Source organism: Dipteris shenzhenensis, chromosome 19 (genome assembly GCF_047967505.1).
Source record: "Dipteris shenzhenensis isolate YYH24624 ecotype China chromosome 19, Dip_SZ_1.0, whole genome shotgun sequence".
Taxonomy (NCBI): domain Eukaryota; kingdom Viridiplantae; phylum Streptophyta; class Polypodiopsida; order Gleicheniales; family Dipteridaceae; genus Dipteris; species Dipteris shenzhenensis.
The window spans coordinates 40979321-40997104 of NC_141614.1; the positions used below are offsets into that span (position 1 = coordinate 40979321).

The window sequence follows — 17784 nt, forward strand, 5'->3', positions numbered from 1 at the left end:
GTGCAGAGAGAGAGAGAGAGAGAGAGAGAGAGAGAGAGAGAGAGAGCCATATTAATGTCCACAGGAGGCCTCATGGGCCTATGGGACAAAATGCATGTCGAAATCACTTACAACATCTGGATAGCTAGAGAGTTGAGGAAGGCACATGGCATCTCAGCTCGAGGTTATTATAGCTAGCACAAATCTAAGTTCTGGTCCTATCATAAAGTGGCCTTTATTACATCAGTTTAAGGCTGAGGGTCTTTAGGTTTAGATTTGAAATCTCTAATTAATGCCAATCCTTCTTTGTAAACTGCCCACTTTCCAGCTTTGCGTTCATCCTTCACTTTAGGAAGTTTGGTATTCCTATGTTTGAGCTGAGTTGGAGTGAGCTCCTTAGATATCCATACCCGTGTACCTTTGAGCTTGTTTGTCTGATGGAGAATCTTTACTCTTCCTGCACTCTCATTGAAATAAACTTGTATCTTGTTTGATACAGCTACTGTCATTCGCATCCCATTCAACTTGTGCTATCTCGTTTTTTAGGCATGTGATTCTCTCCTCTTGATTGTATCCTTCATCATCATCAAAACAGCCAAGACAATCGTTTGCTAGCCCGCAATGCGCAGTATTTTCTTATTATGCACTCTGGCTTCCTCCTCTTTGACTTCTGCATGCAGATCGACTTTATTGACTTTGTTATTGGCCATGATAGCCAACTCCTTCTTGGCTGAGCTAACTTGGGTGGAGATCAACTTTGTGACCATGGAAACAAGTGGTGGCGCTAGTGGAGATGTATTACACTTGTGCATTACTTCTGCAATAATTTCTTCCCTATCTTTATTTTCCATGTCCTTCATCTTTCCTGTAAGAGCTGCAAATTGGAATCGGAGCTCTCTGACTTCCTGCTGTAAGAAATATATTTGTTCCTGTGGGTCTGAGCCAACCCTTCCTTTGTAGTGCAATATGAAGGGGCTAGGCGTCGCTGCGATATCAGAATAGGAGGGCTTGCTGATGGGAGTCGTGGAGAAGGTCTTTGTCTTCGGGAACTTCATGACGGTCTGTACAAGTTTGAGGGCCCCTTTGCTGAGCCTAACACCCCGAGCTGATCTAGGGGCTCAGCTCAGCCTGGGGCTAACGCGAGTTAGATCTACGAACTCCTCTCTTAAGCTCTCAACCTGAACGAAGAGCTCAACGATGGCCTCCCTTGTGATGCGGCTGCTATTGCTTCTCTATTAATTAATCTACACGCCGCCCCCCCTCCCCCTGCATTCGCCAATTAACCTATTCTATTTCGCCAATTAACCTATTAATCTACACCCCCTCTCGGCGATCCTACTTTCTCCCTCCCGTTGCTCCCTCCTTCCTCCTCCCACTGCTCCTCCTTCCTCCTTCCTCCTCCCCACTTCTCCTCCTTCCACCCGACTCCTTCCTCCTCCTCCCTCCTTCTCCCCAATCCTCCTCCTCCTTCTCTCCTTCCTCCTTTCTTCCCACTCCTCCGCTCCCTGCTTCCTCTTTCCCACTCCTCTCTTCCCCTTCCTCCCCTTCTTCCTCCTTGTATTGGGAGGGCTTCACAGCCCCCCCTGCTTGTACTCTACTGCCCCCCATTCCTCTTATAAGCTGTGGTTGGAACTTTCCAGATTTGGTGGCTTCTAAAAGAAGCCACCGACACCTCAATTAATTAATTGGCCCTCGAATGCCTTAGGTTAATTACCATCGCGGCCCCCCCAACACGCACAAATTAAATAATATCCCCTTCTACTGGGGGGGGGTGTTGACGATGCAACGCCTGAATGGGAGAGGCGGAACAAGGGGGGTGAAGTCTTACGACGATGGACTAAGGGGGTGGCTTATGATGGAAGGGGGTGGCTTACGACAGACGGACAGAGGGGCTTACGATGGCGGGCTTACGATAGACGGGCGGAGAGAGATTTATTAGCGTCTATAAAATGCCGAAAAGCCCTATGAGTTCTCAAGGGTAATAATTCAAACTCCCCCCCCCCCCCCTTCTCCCCCCCCCCTCTCTCTCTCTCTCTCTCTCTCTCTCTCTCAGAGTGGGTGGACGTTGTGCGTAGAGCCCCACAGGCCCAGCAGACCACAGTCTCTGAGACTATTGCCGAGAGTCAGCGGCGAGCTCAGAAGGCCCTCAACATCCGCATCCGCGGAGTTGAGCGATCAGATACGAGATCAGCCATGGATCAGGCAACAGATTTCATATCTGGGACACTCGGAGTTCAGGATCATGGCATAGTAGCTGCATATCGAGTGGGCCGGGATCCAGCACGGCACCAGCCACTTATCATCAGATTCAGAGATGCTGAGGCCCGTCTCGCAGTATTACGAAGGAGATCCAGATTGAGGGACCATCCACAGATTCACATGGATGAGGACCTTACAGCTCTTCAGTGGGAGGAGCATAGACGTCTCATTGCACAGAGGGATGTTGCCCGTCGTGAGGGCAAGTGGGCCGTGATCAGAGAGGGCAGACTTTTGATAGGAGCTATGCGATCTAGACTGGCTGGAGCCCACAGTTGACGACACGAGGCCTATGGGACACGTAGTCTGCCAGATAGCTTGAGTTTCGCAGTTTGGAACTGTAATGGTTCCCTCATAGCTCAGCCTGGCAACTTACGAGAGGCCTTTTTTGATCAGGACATCGTCTTCTTTACAGAGACCCATGAGAGCCCAGAGAGAGGCTTGCCGCAGGTGACAGGGTATGCCTGGGAGTCTGTCTTTCAACAGCAGTTTCAACAGCAGACTAGACGAACAGGAGGAGTCAGAGGATCTGGCGGTGTGGCAGTTCTTTATAGAGAGCATCTCAGATCGATACTCACAGTCATGAGGAGAGACCATCGGGCCAGATATCTTTGGGTACGGATCAGGAGACCCCCCCTGAGAGACTTGTTTATTGCAGTATGCTACTTTCCCCCGAGACAGTCTCGTTATGCCTCAGATGGACCAGGACAGTCACCTTTTGAGGATTTGTCAGCCGATGTATTGGAGTACTCACGCCGCGGAGAGGTCATCCTTTTAGGAGACTTCAACGCGAGGACATCAGACAGACAGGCAGAGATTTTGGACTTTGCTGAGGATCCAGTCTTAGTTCCAGCTGCCCCAGATGAGAGTTTTCCACGCTTATCTTCAGATAGAGGGGTAGAGGTGACAGATCAGGGACATCGCCTATTGGAGCTTCTCTCATCGCACGGCATGGTCATTTATAATGGACTTCGACAGTGGCTGCATTCATCCACAGCCACATGTTTTCCCTTCGCGGGTGGTGGTACGAGCGTCATTGATTACGTCTTGGGTCCCCCGACTTTAATCCCTTTTGTACATAACCTCACAGTCGACCCTTTTATGCCTTCAGCCGATCATGCACATCTGCACTTTATTCTTACCCAGATTCCTCATGCCCCCCCTTCTAGACATCATGAGCATCAGCCATACTATGAGGTTCATTTTGACCACCAGTTTGATGATATTTATAGCCAGCACTTGTGTGGTCTTCTCCGTCCGCACCTTCTCGATGCCCTACCCTCCACACAGGATCGGTGGGACCTTGTACATACCTCCATCATCTCGGAAGCCCACAAGTCCTTCCCCGTCACTTGCCACACATCCAGTCCTCCACCAGTCGGTCTTGTGCCTTGTAATGGATGGTATGATGAGGAGTGTAAAGAACTCCGCAGGAAGCTTCGCCTTGAGACACAGGATAAGTCTCCCCTCCTCATTGAGACCAAGAAGAGTTACAAGCGTTTGGTGCGACGCAAAAAGTGCCAATTTCTAGCCCGGAATGAGGAGGAGCTGAGAAGTTTACTTTTCAGCTGTGATTCCAAGGAATTCTGGAAGAAATTCCTTCGCTTGAAATCTCAAACTCCTCTTACAGACCCGCAGGTTTGGCTTGCCTATACTTCCACTTTATATGATATTCCAGACCAGCCACAGATCAACTTATCCCATGTGCCTAGACCCACCTCCTCTGCCTTATTCTCATCCAATAGTGTCCGAGCAGCAGCTCATCGTTTGAAGACTGGGAGAGCTAAGGACCATGATGGATTGCAAGCGGAGTATGTAATCCATGGGATTGATGCCTTAGCTACAGTCCTCTCCCGTCTTTTTAACGAGTCCATTTGTACAGGTCTTCCACCTAGTTGGCTAGAAAATACTATAGTACCCATACACAAGTCGGGGGATCCTTTGGAGGCGTCGAACTACAGGACCATTATGATTGGCCATGTCATGGCCAAGATTTATGCGACCATTCTAGAAGGACATCCGCTCCGCCCTACCTCCCCTACATTCTCACTCTCTCACCCCCCTTGCTACTCCTCTTCCCCCGCTCCTCCCCTCCCGCCTTCTCACCTCCTACCCTGCCCACTTCGCACCTCCTGCTACTCCCTGCCTCTCCCACCCAAGTGCCTCCCCCCTCCATTCCCCCTCCCCCCTCCTTCCTTCCCCTCTGTGTCCCCCCTCCCTCTTCTGCCTCTTCCTCCCCTCGCAGGTGCTCCCCCCCCACCCTCCTTCCACTCCTTCACTCCATCCTCCTCTTCTCCTCTCCTTCCTCTCTCCTTCCCCTTCTCCCTTCTACCTTCCCTCCTGCCTCTCTCCTCTGCCTCCACCTCCCCCTCAAATGCTCTTCTTCCTCTTCCTTTTTCTCCTCTTCCTCCCTGGAGCGGGAGCATTTGCGCTTGTTCAGGTAAAAGAAAATCTTGGTGGTGACCCTTGGCTTCTGGCCAGAGGGGCTCTATCAGACCCTCGACTATAGCCTTGTTTCCAGCAGGGGCTGAGCAACATGTGACGTCCATCACCTTCACAAAAGGCTCTTGATCCTCTGACCACCACTTATGTTAGACATGCATACAGTCATACCTCGATCAATGACACCGATCTCGAGGCTACTAGGTGTAACCACAAAGAACAACTCACCTGTTACCAAATCAGCTATATCTGACTACTCATACTCTTCCTTCTGAGGCAGCTCCTCCTCTTTCTGTTGATTTGCCTTCTTCTTCCTACAATCTGGCACAAGATGCCCAGGCTGATCACAATAATTGATTTTTCTTACGGTCATTATCAGAATAGTTGCCATCCCCTGAAGAATCCTTCTTATTCTGCTTACCGTTATTGGGTTTGCCTTTACCCTTCCCTACAGAAGTGATAAGTGTCTTCTCATCACCATCAGTATCCTGCAACTTCAACCTTGCTTCTTTCTAGAGCGCAGAGGAGGACATGTGAGAGGCCCCAACCTTTTGCCACTCATCAAGGCAGCCACTAGCCCATTGAAGCTGCATAGAAGCTAGCTGAGGAACAGCATGGCAATTTGATTGCTATCAACCTCTTGGCCAACCACTGCAAGTTGATCCCTGAAAATCGTCACCTTCACCAAATGGTAATTGATAGACTCTCTTCGTGCAGAGCACTCGACTCTAGATCATATCTTCACACTCAGGGCTTTGATTGAGGAGGCGAAGTCACGTAAGCAACGGCTCTATTGTTGCTTCGTGGACTTCAGAAAGGCATTTGACACTGTGCCGCGTTTCGGACTCTTCCAGCGACTTCGTGACTTGGGATTCAATGGGGAGATTCAATGGGCGATCATGGCCTTGTATGAGAGAGTCACAGGTAGAGTCAGGACACGGGCGGGGCTGTCGGCGGAAGTACGCAGTACGATAGGGGTGAAGCAGGGGTGTCCTTTGTCTCCGACACTCTTTGGTCTCTATATCGATGAGTTAGAGATGTACATACAGACGATGGGTGGTACAGGTTCTTTACTGGCAGGATCCACGATACCGATTCTCCTCTATGCAGATGACGTGGTTCTTATTTCTTCCTCCCAGCAGGGTTTACAGGCACATCTCCATGCACTCCACAGCTTTTGTCAGGACAGAGGGTTGTCTGTAAACCTTGGGAAGACCAAAGTCATGGTCTTCAACACGTCATACCAGGTTTATAGGAGAGGCGAGTTCTCTTTCACATTTGATGGGCAGGAGGTGGAGCTAGTCAGGGAGTATACATATTTGGGTGCCACATTTAGAGGTCCAGTCTTCACCATGACGCATGCAGCACGAGATAGGATCAGTAGAGGGTATGCCGCCTTGGCTCTTCTCAAGAGGCAGTGTGCACAGTCACATTTTCAGCATCCCGACACGAAGTCCTTACTTTTCGATACGCTGGTGAGACCTGCAGTCATGTATGCTAGCCCCTTTTGGGCAGGAGATCTCAGTGTTGCAGATTGGAGACGAGTAGAGAGGTTACAGATCATCATGTTCTCCAGATTGATCAGAGCGAAGCCCACGGTACCGCATCAGATTACGTTCGCAGAGTTCGGAGCTACACCCCTAGCGCTAGATGCAGCATTTCAGCCAGTTACATACTTGCATAGGATCAGGGCGCTCGGAGACTCAGCAGTAGGCAGAGCACGATTACCGTGGCTAGCACTGACATCCTCGCAGATGTTAGCGGAGAGAGGTCATACTTTTTGTTGGTACCACACACTCTCCACATGGCTCACCTCGCTGGGCTTGGATATGGATAGGCTGCCACCATTTCGATACAGCATAGATGCCCCTCGCCTCCCTCTCACTCGACATGAGCTCAGCCAGGTTATCAGGGCAGATTTGTTGCAGCTACACACGTTTCGCACTTGGGTTCATCCCACGGAGCTTCCTACGAAGATGGCCACATATCGTGACCATTTTCTCAGGATTTCAGAGGATGGCTTCATCATATCCCCAGGATATATCGGCGTTCATATGTCGCACTCACTCAGGATTGCCTTGGGCCAGCTCAGGGTATCTTCCCACAGATTAGACGTTGAGGCCGACAGGATGCGTCGTACAGCTACTGGACATAGACCCAGGCGAGAGACTAGGATATGCCCTTGTTGCACTATGGGGGAGGTGGAGACTGAGGAGCACTTTGTTTGCAAATGCCCTTTATATTATGAGATCCGTGGCAGATTTCACTGTTTATTTGGGCACGGATTTGGACCTCTCTCTCGGATTATGGAGTATGAGGATCAGTATTGCTTAGCGTTGTTCATCAGGGAGATCACCAGATACAGAGAGAGATTCTTCAGAGAGCACCGTCGCATCCCTGCCAGAGACCTGGTTATTCATGAGGAGCAGGACGAGGCGCAGGACCATGAGCACAGAGATAGCCCATCTTGCCAGAGAGCACCGATGGTTCCACCCCGAGGATGTACATATGACATGATCCGGCAGCACCGCAGGATGATCTTACACAGAGGCCGTACCCGTCGCTTTATTTCTAGACGACGGAGGATGATGGCAGATTTTCGGAGGAGATTGCTCCATGGAGACTTGGCACCGCCAGCAGCCCATTTGACACTTGCCCAGATCTTCACACTCATGGCAGGAGGCATGGTCGATGGCCATGACTTCCATCATTTCTTTGGATCACAGACCCCTTAGGGAAGACGATGTTCCTCATATTTCATATTTTACATTTTGTATCTAGGCATTTTTGGTACTCTATTTCATTTCATTTTGTATCTAGGATTTTTGTAGCCATTTTTGGCATCTTAGCGGTATTACGATGAGGCCACCTAGTTGGCGCATCGTTGATGATGTATTTTCCTTTCGGATGATTTTGTGTCCCATAGGCCATGTATGGCCTTCCGTGGACCTTTAATAAAATTTCTTTCTTTCTTTCTTTCTTTCTCTCTCTCTCTCTGCACTTTGTCTTTCTATCTAAACACAAGTAAAAATTGTGGGGTAGTCTACGAGTCTATTCACACAAGTTTTCATAGGGGAGTTTTCAAGAACTAGTCCCAAGTTTTCTGTATCTCCTTTTCTGTTTCTTGTTTAGGTTGAACTTGTGATTAACCTGTGAATTTTATGGTTTTTGCAGTAATGATTTCAAACACAGATCCAATTACTGCTGAGGTTTTCCCAAATATTGATCTAGACACAAATCACCGGTTTGATCAACTTACAGAGCGGGAATTTCAAGCTATTGGGAATATACTCCCAGATGATGAAGAACTTTTTTCAAGCGTTGTTGATGATCTAGATGGCAGCGTTAGTGCAAATATCATAGAAAATGAGGACTTTGATCTGTTTTGTAGTGGGGGTGGACTGGAGATGGACAATGATGCACAATGTTTGATGGGGGGTTCTAATGACAAGATAAGATTTGAGGCCTTTGCTGGAGGTTTGAGTGAACAGCATGGATCGGCTTCTATTGCAGGAGAGCATCCCTATGGAGAACACCCTTCTAGGACTCTTTTTGTAAGAAACATAAATAGCAATGTAGAAGATACAGAGCTACGAATCCTTTTTGAGGTACTGAATTTATTGTGTTTTTTGCAAACCCCATTTTCTTAATTTGCCTTAGATTTTGACTTTGTGTAGGAGTAAAAGAGATACCTGAAAGTATCAATTTTGGTTATGCCTATGTTTGTGAAATAGGTTGCTATGGGCACCATTTGCTAAGGCATTTGCAATTATGAATGGTAATAAGTTCTTTTTGTGTTCACCTCCAACAACTTAACCCCCCCTTCCCACAAAATCCTGCAGCCCCAGGCCCTATCCCTTGTGGACGTGTGTGTGTGTGTGCATGCGCGTCCGTGCTCTCTGTCTCTCTCTCTCTCTTTGTCTCTCTCGTTTATGTGTGTGTGTGTGTGTGTGTGTGTAGCCTTCGAGATGGAGCTTCCTCCATCCTTTCCTTCTGCTGTCCCGTTCTATGACCTCCCGCTGGCGCTTGAGCTTGTTGACGTCCCGTCTGCTATGTGTCCGCCTGTACACACACACACACGCACGCACGCACGCACGCACGCATGCTGCTGACATGCACACATTACAAGATTCTGTATCTCTAGTTCTATTGCTGATTTGGTTCATGTTCCTTTGTACACAGCAATTTGGTGCCATTCGTTCTCTTCATACTGCTTGCAAGCATCGAGGATTTGTAATGATATCTTATTACGATATAAGGGCTGCACGGAGTGCTATGCGAGCTCTTCAAAATAAACCGCTTAGGCGACGAAAACTAGACATACATTTTTCAATTCCCAAGGTGAGCATAGTTTACGCTGTATTGGAACCAAAGCGTTTGTTATTTGACTATATGCTCTTCTTTGCAAGCCAATGCTACTGCTTCCAACAATAAGGTGGCTCATGAAAGGAATGAGGTGTCACATCTTTCTTCTGCAATAATTCAGCATTTCTGATTATCTTGTTATTGTTGTTCTAGGTGATTTTTAATAACTCGCTCTGCCAGTATCTCATGGGCTGTACTATACTCTGTCTCATAGATGCTAATAAAATCCACCCCCACCCCCCCTTCTTCTTCTCCCTCACATACATTTATGATTAGGAATGGCATTAATCTCTTGTTTTGTCTACCCTCCTTGCCCGATATATGTATGTGTGTGCATGTGTGTCTGTATATGTACTCTAAAGCAAGCTCAATCTTTCTGCCACCACTTTGCATTACGATTCATAGACCAAACCTGGTTGGCTCGATCTGAAATCCAAGGTGGAGACATCAAAACCTTATATAACTTAGAAACTGTAATGTCAGCCAACAAAAAGGGACGACATCTTGAACCCAAGCAGTGAAGGACCCAATCCTTGAGGTGGGTCCATAAGCTAAAGTTGTGGCACCTGGAAGAAATATTGAAGAATCTAATAAAAATATTGCCATAGAGGTCAATAATGTAGTCCCAAACCTTATTGTCTAACTGCCGAAGGAAAAGATAGCATATTACGGTCTTCATGTAGCACATCTCCCACAGACTGAATCCCTCTAAGACCAATGAAAAATGAGCATCTAGGCTTTTGCAAGGACAATGGATGAGCAAACACCTTTGACCAATGCAAACTCTCAGTGCACAAAGGATTTGCAGCAAGAGGGTAACGACCATGCCATTTAAGATGAGAGAGTATTTCCTTCTAGTCCAAAAACATTTGGGAAACAAAGGGACTACCAGTGGCCAAAAACATTGCCAGAATATAGTAGAAAATCCCATTGTGAAGGAAGTGATGCATCATAGCAGCCTAAGGCTGATCACCTTGCAGAAATTTCAGCATCATTTTCCCCTTATGAGACAAATTGTGTATATGAATGTTGAGATATTTAAACCACCATTCATATTTGGTGAGCAAAGGTGCTGCATGGAGAGTAATCTAAGGCTTTTACGGCCATCCTTGGACTGCTAGAAAGTCTCCATAAGAGTGGACATGAAGCATGCTATATCTTTCTTGCCAAACACCATCAAAGGTAAATAGAACTGTATATATAATCAAAATTGATTGAGTGATGCGAAGTCGGACATGCAACGCCCGGAAGTGTCATGGCGGTCTGTCTCACGAGAGTGTCAAAGAGCCAGCTCTTCGTTGGTGGATACTGGAAATGCGCCCGGAAGCAATCTCTCTCTAAATGGGCTAGGGCTCCCTTCCCTCGTATGAGTCGCGCTTTGGCGGCATGGGTCATCGTGAAGCTTGGTCCCGTAAATACCGCCCCTAGGTACGTGCAAGACTGCACTATCTCCACTGGCTCCCCACGATAAGTGAAACTATGTTGACATCGATGTTGATGAAGCACTGCTTGGGATGTGTTGAAGATCATAACCTTGGTTTTCCCAAGGCTGACTGTCAAGCCCCTCTCTTTGCAGAACATCTCCAAGGCCTCCAAGTGTTTATGCAAACCCTCTGCTGAGGACAAAATGAGGACTATGTCATCTGCATAAAGTAGTATGTGTACCATCAAATCAGCCAATAGGGAGCCCTTTCCTCCTAGAAGATCAACAAAGGATGTGATCTCATCAATGTGTAGTCTGAAGAGAGTTGGTGAGAGGGGGCAGCCCTGCTTCACCCCTATGGTGCTCTCAACCCAATCTGATAGCCCCCCAGGAGTGCGGACTCGCCCTTTGACGGTGGACTTGTATAGACTCATCACTCCCCAGATCATGACCTCTGGGAGATCTAGCTCCTGTAGTCGCCTAATCAGGCGAGAGCGAGGGACAATATCAAAAGCCTTCCAAAAGTCCATGAAGCAAGTGTAGACCTTCTAGCGTCTCGACTTCGCCTCCTCGATGATGGCTCACACGGTAAAAATATTGTCCAGTGTGGAATGTTGTCTTCGGAAGCCTGCCTGCCCAAGAGCCCGCTGTCCATGGTCCTTTGTATAACTGCTGATCGCCCTCTCCAGTATCGATCCATAAATCTTAGCCAGAGTATGGCCACTCATGAGAGTTCGGTAGTTCCTAGTATCCATGGGGGTCCCCTGCCTTATGTATCGGTACAATGGTGGTAGTACTCCAAGTAGGTGGCAATCCATGACATACTGCATGGTTGAACAGTTGCGCTAGAACTGGAGCCAAGATGTCCTGTCCATGTGCAAAGTGCTCTATACGTAGCCCCACATGGTTTGGTGCTCTCCGGTTGTGCAGACGACGGAGGGCATTCCTCACCTTTTGGGTAGTGAACAAGTGAGTGGGTCTTGGCATAGAGGACATACCTGGTGGCATCTGACCTGGGATATCGTATAAGGAGCATGCATATCTGTGCGAAATCTCTGTGTCTGTGATGGGTAAGGGCCGTTTCCCCTCTAATAGGAGTCCCGAGCCGATAGTCGGGTCTAGCACATTCAAAGTCTTGCTGCCCTGTCGTTTTTCTTCTTCAAATGTTTCAGAGATGAGCTCCCTTTTCTTTGGTGTTGTGTCTTTCTTTAGCACATCTTTCCATGCAAGCATATCTGCCTTCCCCTTCGTGATTTGTTGTATGAACTCAGCATGTTTCCGTTGTACCGTTGTTTTCAAAGCTACCATTTCCTTTTTCAGCTGTTCATTCTCTGATTTCAGCACATTAATGATCTTGCATCATTCCTCTGGCACCCCTTTTGCATCTTTGAGCTGTTGCATTTGTTCTTTAATGGTGTTCAGCTCCTCGTTTAACGGTGGCTGAAACTCCCCTTCCTCCCAGTGTGCACTTGCCTTCAGTTTGTCATTCTCATCTTTAAGGGCAGCAACTTGGGCTTCTAATATCTCAATCCGAGAGGCCAAATGAATGGGTTTTTCACCTAGAGCACAATTCATGTCCTGCAACATTTTACCTTTTTCACATGTCCATTTGGTTTGCATCTCCTCTTGCCATTTCTTCATTTCATCTTGCATTTGGGCTCGGAGGTTTGAGAGCTCATCTCCTCTGGTCTCTCTGAGCTTCTTGCGTAGCATTCAATTTCAGTGTCTTGTATCTTGCATACTTCCTTGAGTAAGCCTTGACACTCGGGTCTTCTATTTTCTCCGCCTTCGTCCAAATGAGGCTATACTTTCAGTCCTTCGCACCTCTTGTTTTCTGATCCGGTGAGCTCTCTTTTGTCCCCATATTGGCAGCCTTTCTTTATCCTGTAATCTTCTTGTAATCTTTTTTTTTTTCCCTCTCAGATTGCGAGAGTTGAGGCGGGAGGCAGGTATGAAGGTATGAAGGATGAAGGTATGAAGGTATGCTTGCAAGTATGAAGGATGGGAGCAGCCTGTGACAGGCCCCAAAGCCCAAAATGCCAAGCGGGGGGCTGGAAATAGCCATCCTGACTTGTGTCAGCAGGCCACGCCTGCAATGGCGGCCCAAGGAGGGTGTCTGAGACAATGTGAAGGGCCTATGTGCCCTGGCTGGAGTACCGTGATCTGTGTTCCTACGTGGATCGTACGGGAGGGCTCGTGTGTTCTGGCGTGGTCCCTGATGTGAGCTGGCAGGAGCCCGTGCGCTATGGCGTGATTCTTGATAGGAGTCCTGATGTGAACCTTGATCGATCCCTGACGTGAGCCCTTGGTTAGCGTGAATCTGTGGCCTATAGGACGAGGGTTGTGATACCTTGGTGTGAGTCATGACATGAACCCGTGATCAACGATCAATCCCTTTCGTGAACCTTGGCGTGAGCATGTGGCCTATGGGGGGGGTCGTGATACCTTGGCGCGAGCCCTCCGTGACTTGTGGGCTTACGTGAACTCGTGGCTTGGCAACCACCCGTGGCTTATGGCGGGGTCACGATACCTTGGTGTGAAGCCCTGTGTTAGGTCCATGACCTGTGGGCTTGTCTTGAGGTACGTGAACGGAGCTGGAGTTGTGTGTGCAGAAGGGGATGCTGACGCGGACAGAAAGGATGATGATGGATAAGCTGAGGATGGTGACGGGATGACGATATGTAGGTTGTAGGTGGCGATGTGTGGGTTGAAGGTTGTGACAGCTTGGCTGAGGGTGGCGAGGGGGTGGCAAAGGGGGTGGCTGGGAGGGGAGGGGTTGGGAGGGGGCGAGGGTGGCTGAGAGAGAGAGAGAGAGAGAGAGAGAGAGAAAGAGAAAGAGAAAGAGAAATTGTATTATTGTCCACTAAAGACAAAAATGGGTCCATGGGACATCAAGAACTCTGCATACAAGATAGCACAAAATCAACGTGCCACAAAGAAGAGGCATCGTCGAATATCATCTAAGTGCTACGCAAAGAGAGAGAGAGAGTTTATTAAAGTCTTCAGAAGACCGATAGGTCTATGAGACTTTGAAAATCCAGGTACAAACGAGCTGTGAGGGTGGGGCTACTAAACGAGCATCCACACCAATGTAGAATGCAAAAAATGCAAAATGATAGTACTCAGTACAACATAGTCATGTCAGTGATCGACTACATATCAATCTCATCATCATCACCAACATCATCATCATCATCATCATCATCATCATCATCATCATCATCACCATCAGGACATTAGCGTGGATGAGGCAATGGAGGCATGAAATCGGCAATAGAGTCACGAGTGCTGTCAGTTGCTCACGGGTGTGGTCTTGTTACGTCTCCTGGTCATAGCTATGCGCCTAACAAGACCTACAATAACTTCCATCGACCGGGCTCCGACTTTAAATAGAGAGGGGATATCCCAAAGTGTAATCTGCGCGTCAACCCTCTGACTGAGCTGTTGAGTTATCGCCACTGTGACAAATGGTTCTACGATTGTATCAAAAGTAGGGATGAGATCAACAAAGGACTATTCAGTATTTGACTTTGACTATGAAATAGTTAATGTAAATGGTTCTACAAATGTATCAAAAGCAGGGATGAGATCAACAAAGGACTATTCGGTATTTGACTTTGGCTGTCACAGTGATAAGATCAAGGATGCAACATTCCATGAAAACAAAGTGACAAATAAATGAGCTCTGAGAGGGAGTTGCTGAGGAAGAAGTCTGCTCCTGTCTCCATGATCGAAGTAGCCTCTCGCGGCGCTTGACTATTTCATGAATGAAAGCTGCCAAGCATCTATAGTCTGGATAGGAGAGGAATCGGGACAAAACCTAGGGCTATCTCTGAAAAGGTAATAGAAATGCCCTCGGATCTCATAATAAACAGGACACCTGAAGATGAAGTGCTCCTCCGTCTCAACCTCCTGTATGTCACATAATGTGCATATGCGCCTCTCCTTGGGTAGGCCCTCTGCTCTGTCGCTCTCGATACGAAGTCTATGTGAAGAGGCTTGAAACTGCCCAATAGAGATCCTCAGTGAGTGGGGTAAGTGAATCTGCGTGTACCTTGGTGGGTCAATGAAACCCTTCTCTGTGATATGCAATCAGTGATCCCTGTAGAAGCTGAGCTTCATTGGAAGCTCGCCTGCCAGCCAGGTCCGGAATGTGTGTAGCTGTAAGAGATCCTCACGGACAACCTGGTTAACCTCGTGTGACAAGAGGGGAGAAAACGGAGCGTCCATACTGTACTGGAAGGGAGGGAGTCTATCCATGTGGAGCCCTAGTCGCTGAAACCATCTCTCTGTACGTGCATACCAACATCTTTGGTCACCTCTTGCTGAAAGTGCCATAGAGGAGGACATTGCTAGCCATGGTAGTCTGCTGCGCCCAGAGGTGTAATCCCCGTACTCCCTGACTCGATACAGATACGTGATGACTTGAAATGCCGCATCTAGTTGTAATGGGGATGACCCAAACTCAGCCTAAATGATTTGGTGAGAAACGGATGGCTTACTGCGAATCATCCGCGATAGCATGAGAACCTGTAGCCGCTCCACACGAGCCCACTCTATATTCGACAAATCTTGCGCCCAGCAAGGGCTGCCATACATCCCCTCTGGACGGACCAAGGAGTCAAAAAACCGCCTCTTGGTCCATGGATCCTGAAAGTGCGAGCGGAAGCACTGCCTCTCTAGTCTGGCCAATGAAGCGTATCCCCTACCCAGGCGAGCCTGCATCACGGGACTCATAGTTAAGATGGGTCCGGAGAAGACAACCCCAAGATACTTGGAGAGAGAGAGAGAGAGAGAGAGAGAGAGAGAGAGAGAGAGAGAGAGAGGGAGGGGGGGAGAAAGGGAGATGTATTAACGTCCGCGGGCCTATGCGACAAAGTGCGCAAAAAAAGTTAGACTCATACAAGCCTCAGTGGGTTGGAGCAAAGGGCACGCTAGGGCCCTTGCTGAGTACTAATCTATAATAACACACAATAGAGAAATCATACTCAAGCAAGTACAAGTTGAATCAAGTAAATCTTGGAGCTGGGACTCAGAAACCGAAGCTCGGCATAGTAATGGCTCTCTGGTGAGCTGTGAAAATATCTCGTATCTATGTCTATCGAGTTGTCTTGCGCTGTGGTGGGGGACTCGATCTCCTTGATCTCTAAAATCTCTAGGTGACCCCTCATCTCTATTGGTCCCACCCGAGGAAAGTTGGGATGGGTCGACCCTCAATAGAGTGTGCTTTGGGCACATTCTTTCTTGCGCGTTGTCTCTACGTCCCTCTCACGGTGGCACTGTGCCGGCTCTTCCTTCTGATCCAAGCTGCCCTCATATCAGCTAGCTCCTTCTCTACTCCATTGTGTCTTGGAGCTGACTCATATGTATAGAAGTTTGTGATGTGTCGCTGTGCCCGGTCAGCCTCTACTTATCTATTGCAGTAGTGTCTCCCTATGCCGGTGGATCTCCATCGAATAGAGCACAAAGGGCATCCAATTGGAATCCACAGGCCATGTCTTGCTACAGTAGTAGGAGGGTGCGCTGCTCCTTTACCTATAAAGGTGTGGGAGGTCTGCATCCATGAAGATCTCTGTGTGATCTCGTAGGGCTTATCGTTTGCGAAGTGTTGCAAGGTGAGCCTGAGTAACCCTGAAGCAGATGATGAGGGACGCTCTTGGTTGGGGTCTCTTCCTACCCGCCAAGCTCTCTCAATCCCATGCTCTGGGAGTCCAAGGGTGGAGACCACATGGGTAGTTGCATCCTTGATGGGAGTGGTGGATGTGCGGGTGATCCCTCGTACTTTGATGTTGAGAGCGTTGCTAGCTCTTTGTTGCCAGAAACAGTGGTCTTTGTAGGCTCCCATTTCACAAACGTCCATCCATCTGGAAGTCTTTGCAATAGCTGACTGTATGGTGGTTATTTGTGCCTCTCCTGCTGGCCCACTGCTTGGTGCTGTCATTATGGCCGTCCTCTCCCTTGCTGTCATTATGGCCGTCCTCTCCCTATGGAGCTGTGATATCTCTTCAACCTATGCTATGGATGAGGCGGTTCTGTTCCATCTCTTGTGCACGAAAGTGGTGGACCTTCATGACGAGCTGCTGCCACGAGCTGCTGCCAGACCTCGAGTGGTGGGAACACGTGTGCTTGGAATGATGGGTACAGGTATGGCATGCATGAGGGCTGAGTGATAGGGGGTGGCTGAGTGATGGGGGGAGTGGACATGGTGGCATGAGACTGAGAGTAGTGAAAGAAAGGGGAAAGGTAAATGGGGCAAGTCCGGTGGTAGAGGGGAAAGGTGGCTGACTGAGGGGTAGAGGTGACATGAAGGAGGCGTACTGTGGGGAAGTTGTGGAGTGGTATGGTGGTGGTCGGGTTGGAAGGGCATGCCAAAGCTGTCCCTAGCCCCAACATCAATGGTGGTGTTGCTATCCCCGATGTCCGTGGTGGTATTGCTCCCTCCAATGATGGTACAGTGTGTGCCAGTGATGCTGAGGTTGAGGGATGAAGCTGTCTTCTGTACACAATGCTCTCAATCTGTAGCCCATTGTGATTGCTCCACTTATTCATGTCCTCGATTTTGAGTTGCTTTGTTGCTTCTCTTCTTGCTTGGGCTTCTCTTCCTTCTTCTCAACCTTGTCACCTTTCGCCATGCTGTTTTTATCCTTTGCTGAATTTCCCCTTTTTTAGCTGAATCATGGAGGGGAGAAGGGCATATATTTGCTGAAATTCCCCTTGCAGAAATTATGGAAGGGAGAAGGGCACACAGCCAGCAGCACCATGCTGCTTGGAATGAGCAGCCAATATGAAGTCTCCATAGCCAGGTGACCCTGAATGCACACAAAGGTGCACCTCATCCACAGTCACACCCAACATGGCCACCGCCTCTTTCTCTTCTATTCTTTTCACTGTCTGAATCATATTCCATTGTAATGCATCAAAATGTCTCTTAGGATTTTGACACATACGTGGTGATGATAACACTGAATCCTTTACCACTAGTCACTTTGCCAACTGCTCTTCTGATTGAACGTCTGCCCTCACAGCATGACAAAGTGGTCTCTAAAACTGTGTGACCCGAAATGGACACAAAGTCAGACATTGAATATAGACATCTCCATGTCATCTTTTTCTATCCAAATGTAAATTCTCTACATTTCCATATATCAAAGGTTGTCAAATTGTGGCATACATGACCCTTAATCTTCCGTTCAGTTGGAGGTTTATTTACAGGACGCATGAATATAACGGCGGTTGATCCAATTGCCCACAATTTACTTTATTGTTTGTTTTTTTGCTCTAGCGTCTTATCCGATACTAGCCATGATAAAATAGCCTCC

General features: G+C 48.2%; 1 protein-coding gene across 7 annotated transcripts in view; it reads left to right on the top strand.

Annotated features, from left to right (window-relative positions):
- Window positions 1-17784, top strand: part of LOC147890477 (protein MEI2-like 5) — a 105194-nt gene that overhangs the window by 33095 nt on the left and 54315 nt on the right. For 6 of the 7 annotated variants that reach the window (XM_087390346.1, XM_087390343.1, XM_087390341.1 and 3 more), the window contains 2 exons: window positions 7852-8285; window positions 8860-9018. In XM_087390346.1, coding sequence (XP_087246472.1) covers window positions 7852-8285; window positions 8860-9018 — 593 coding nt within the window. The remainder of the gene's footprint in view (window positions 1-7851; window positions 8286-8859; window positions 9019-17784) is intronic. The other variant, XM_087390349.1, reaches the window with a different exon arrangement.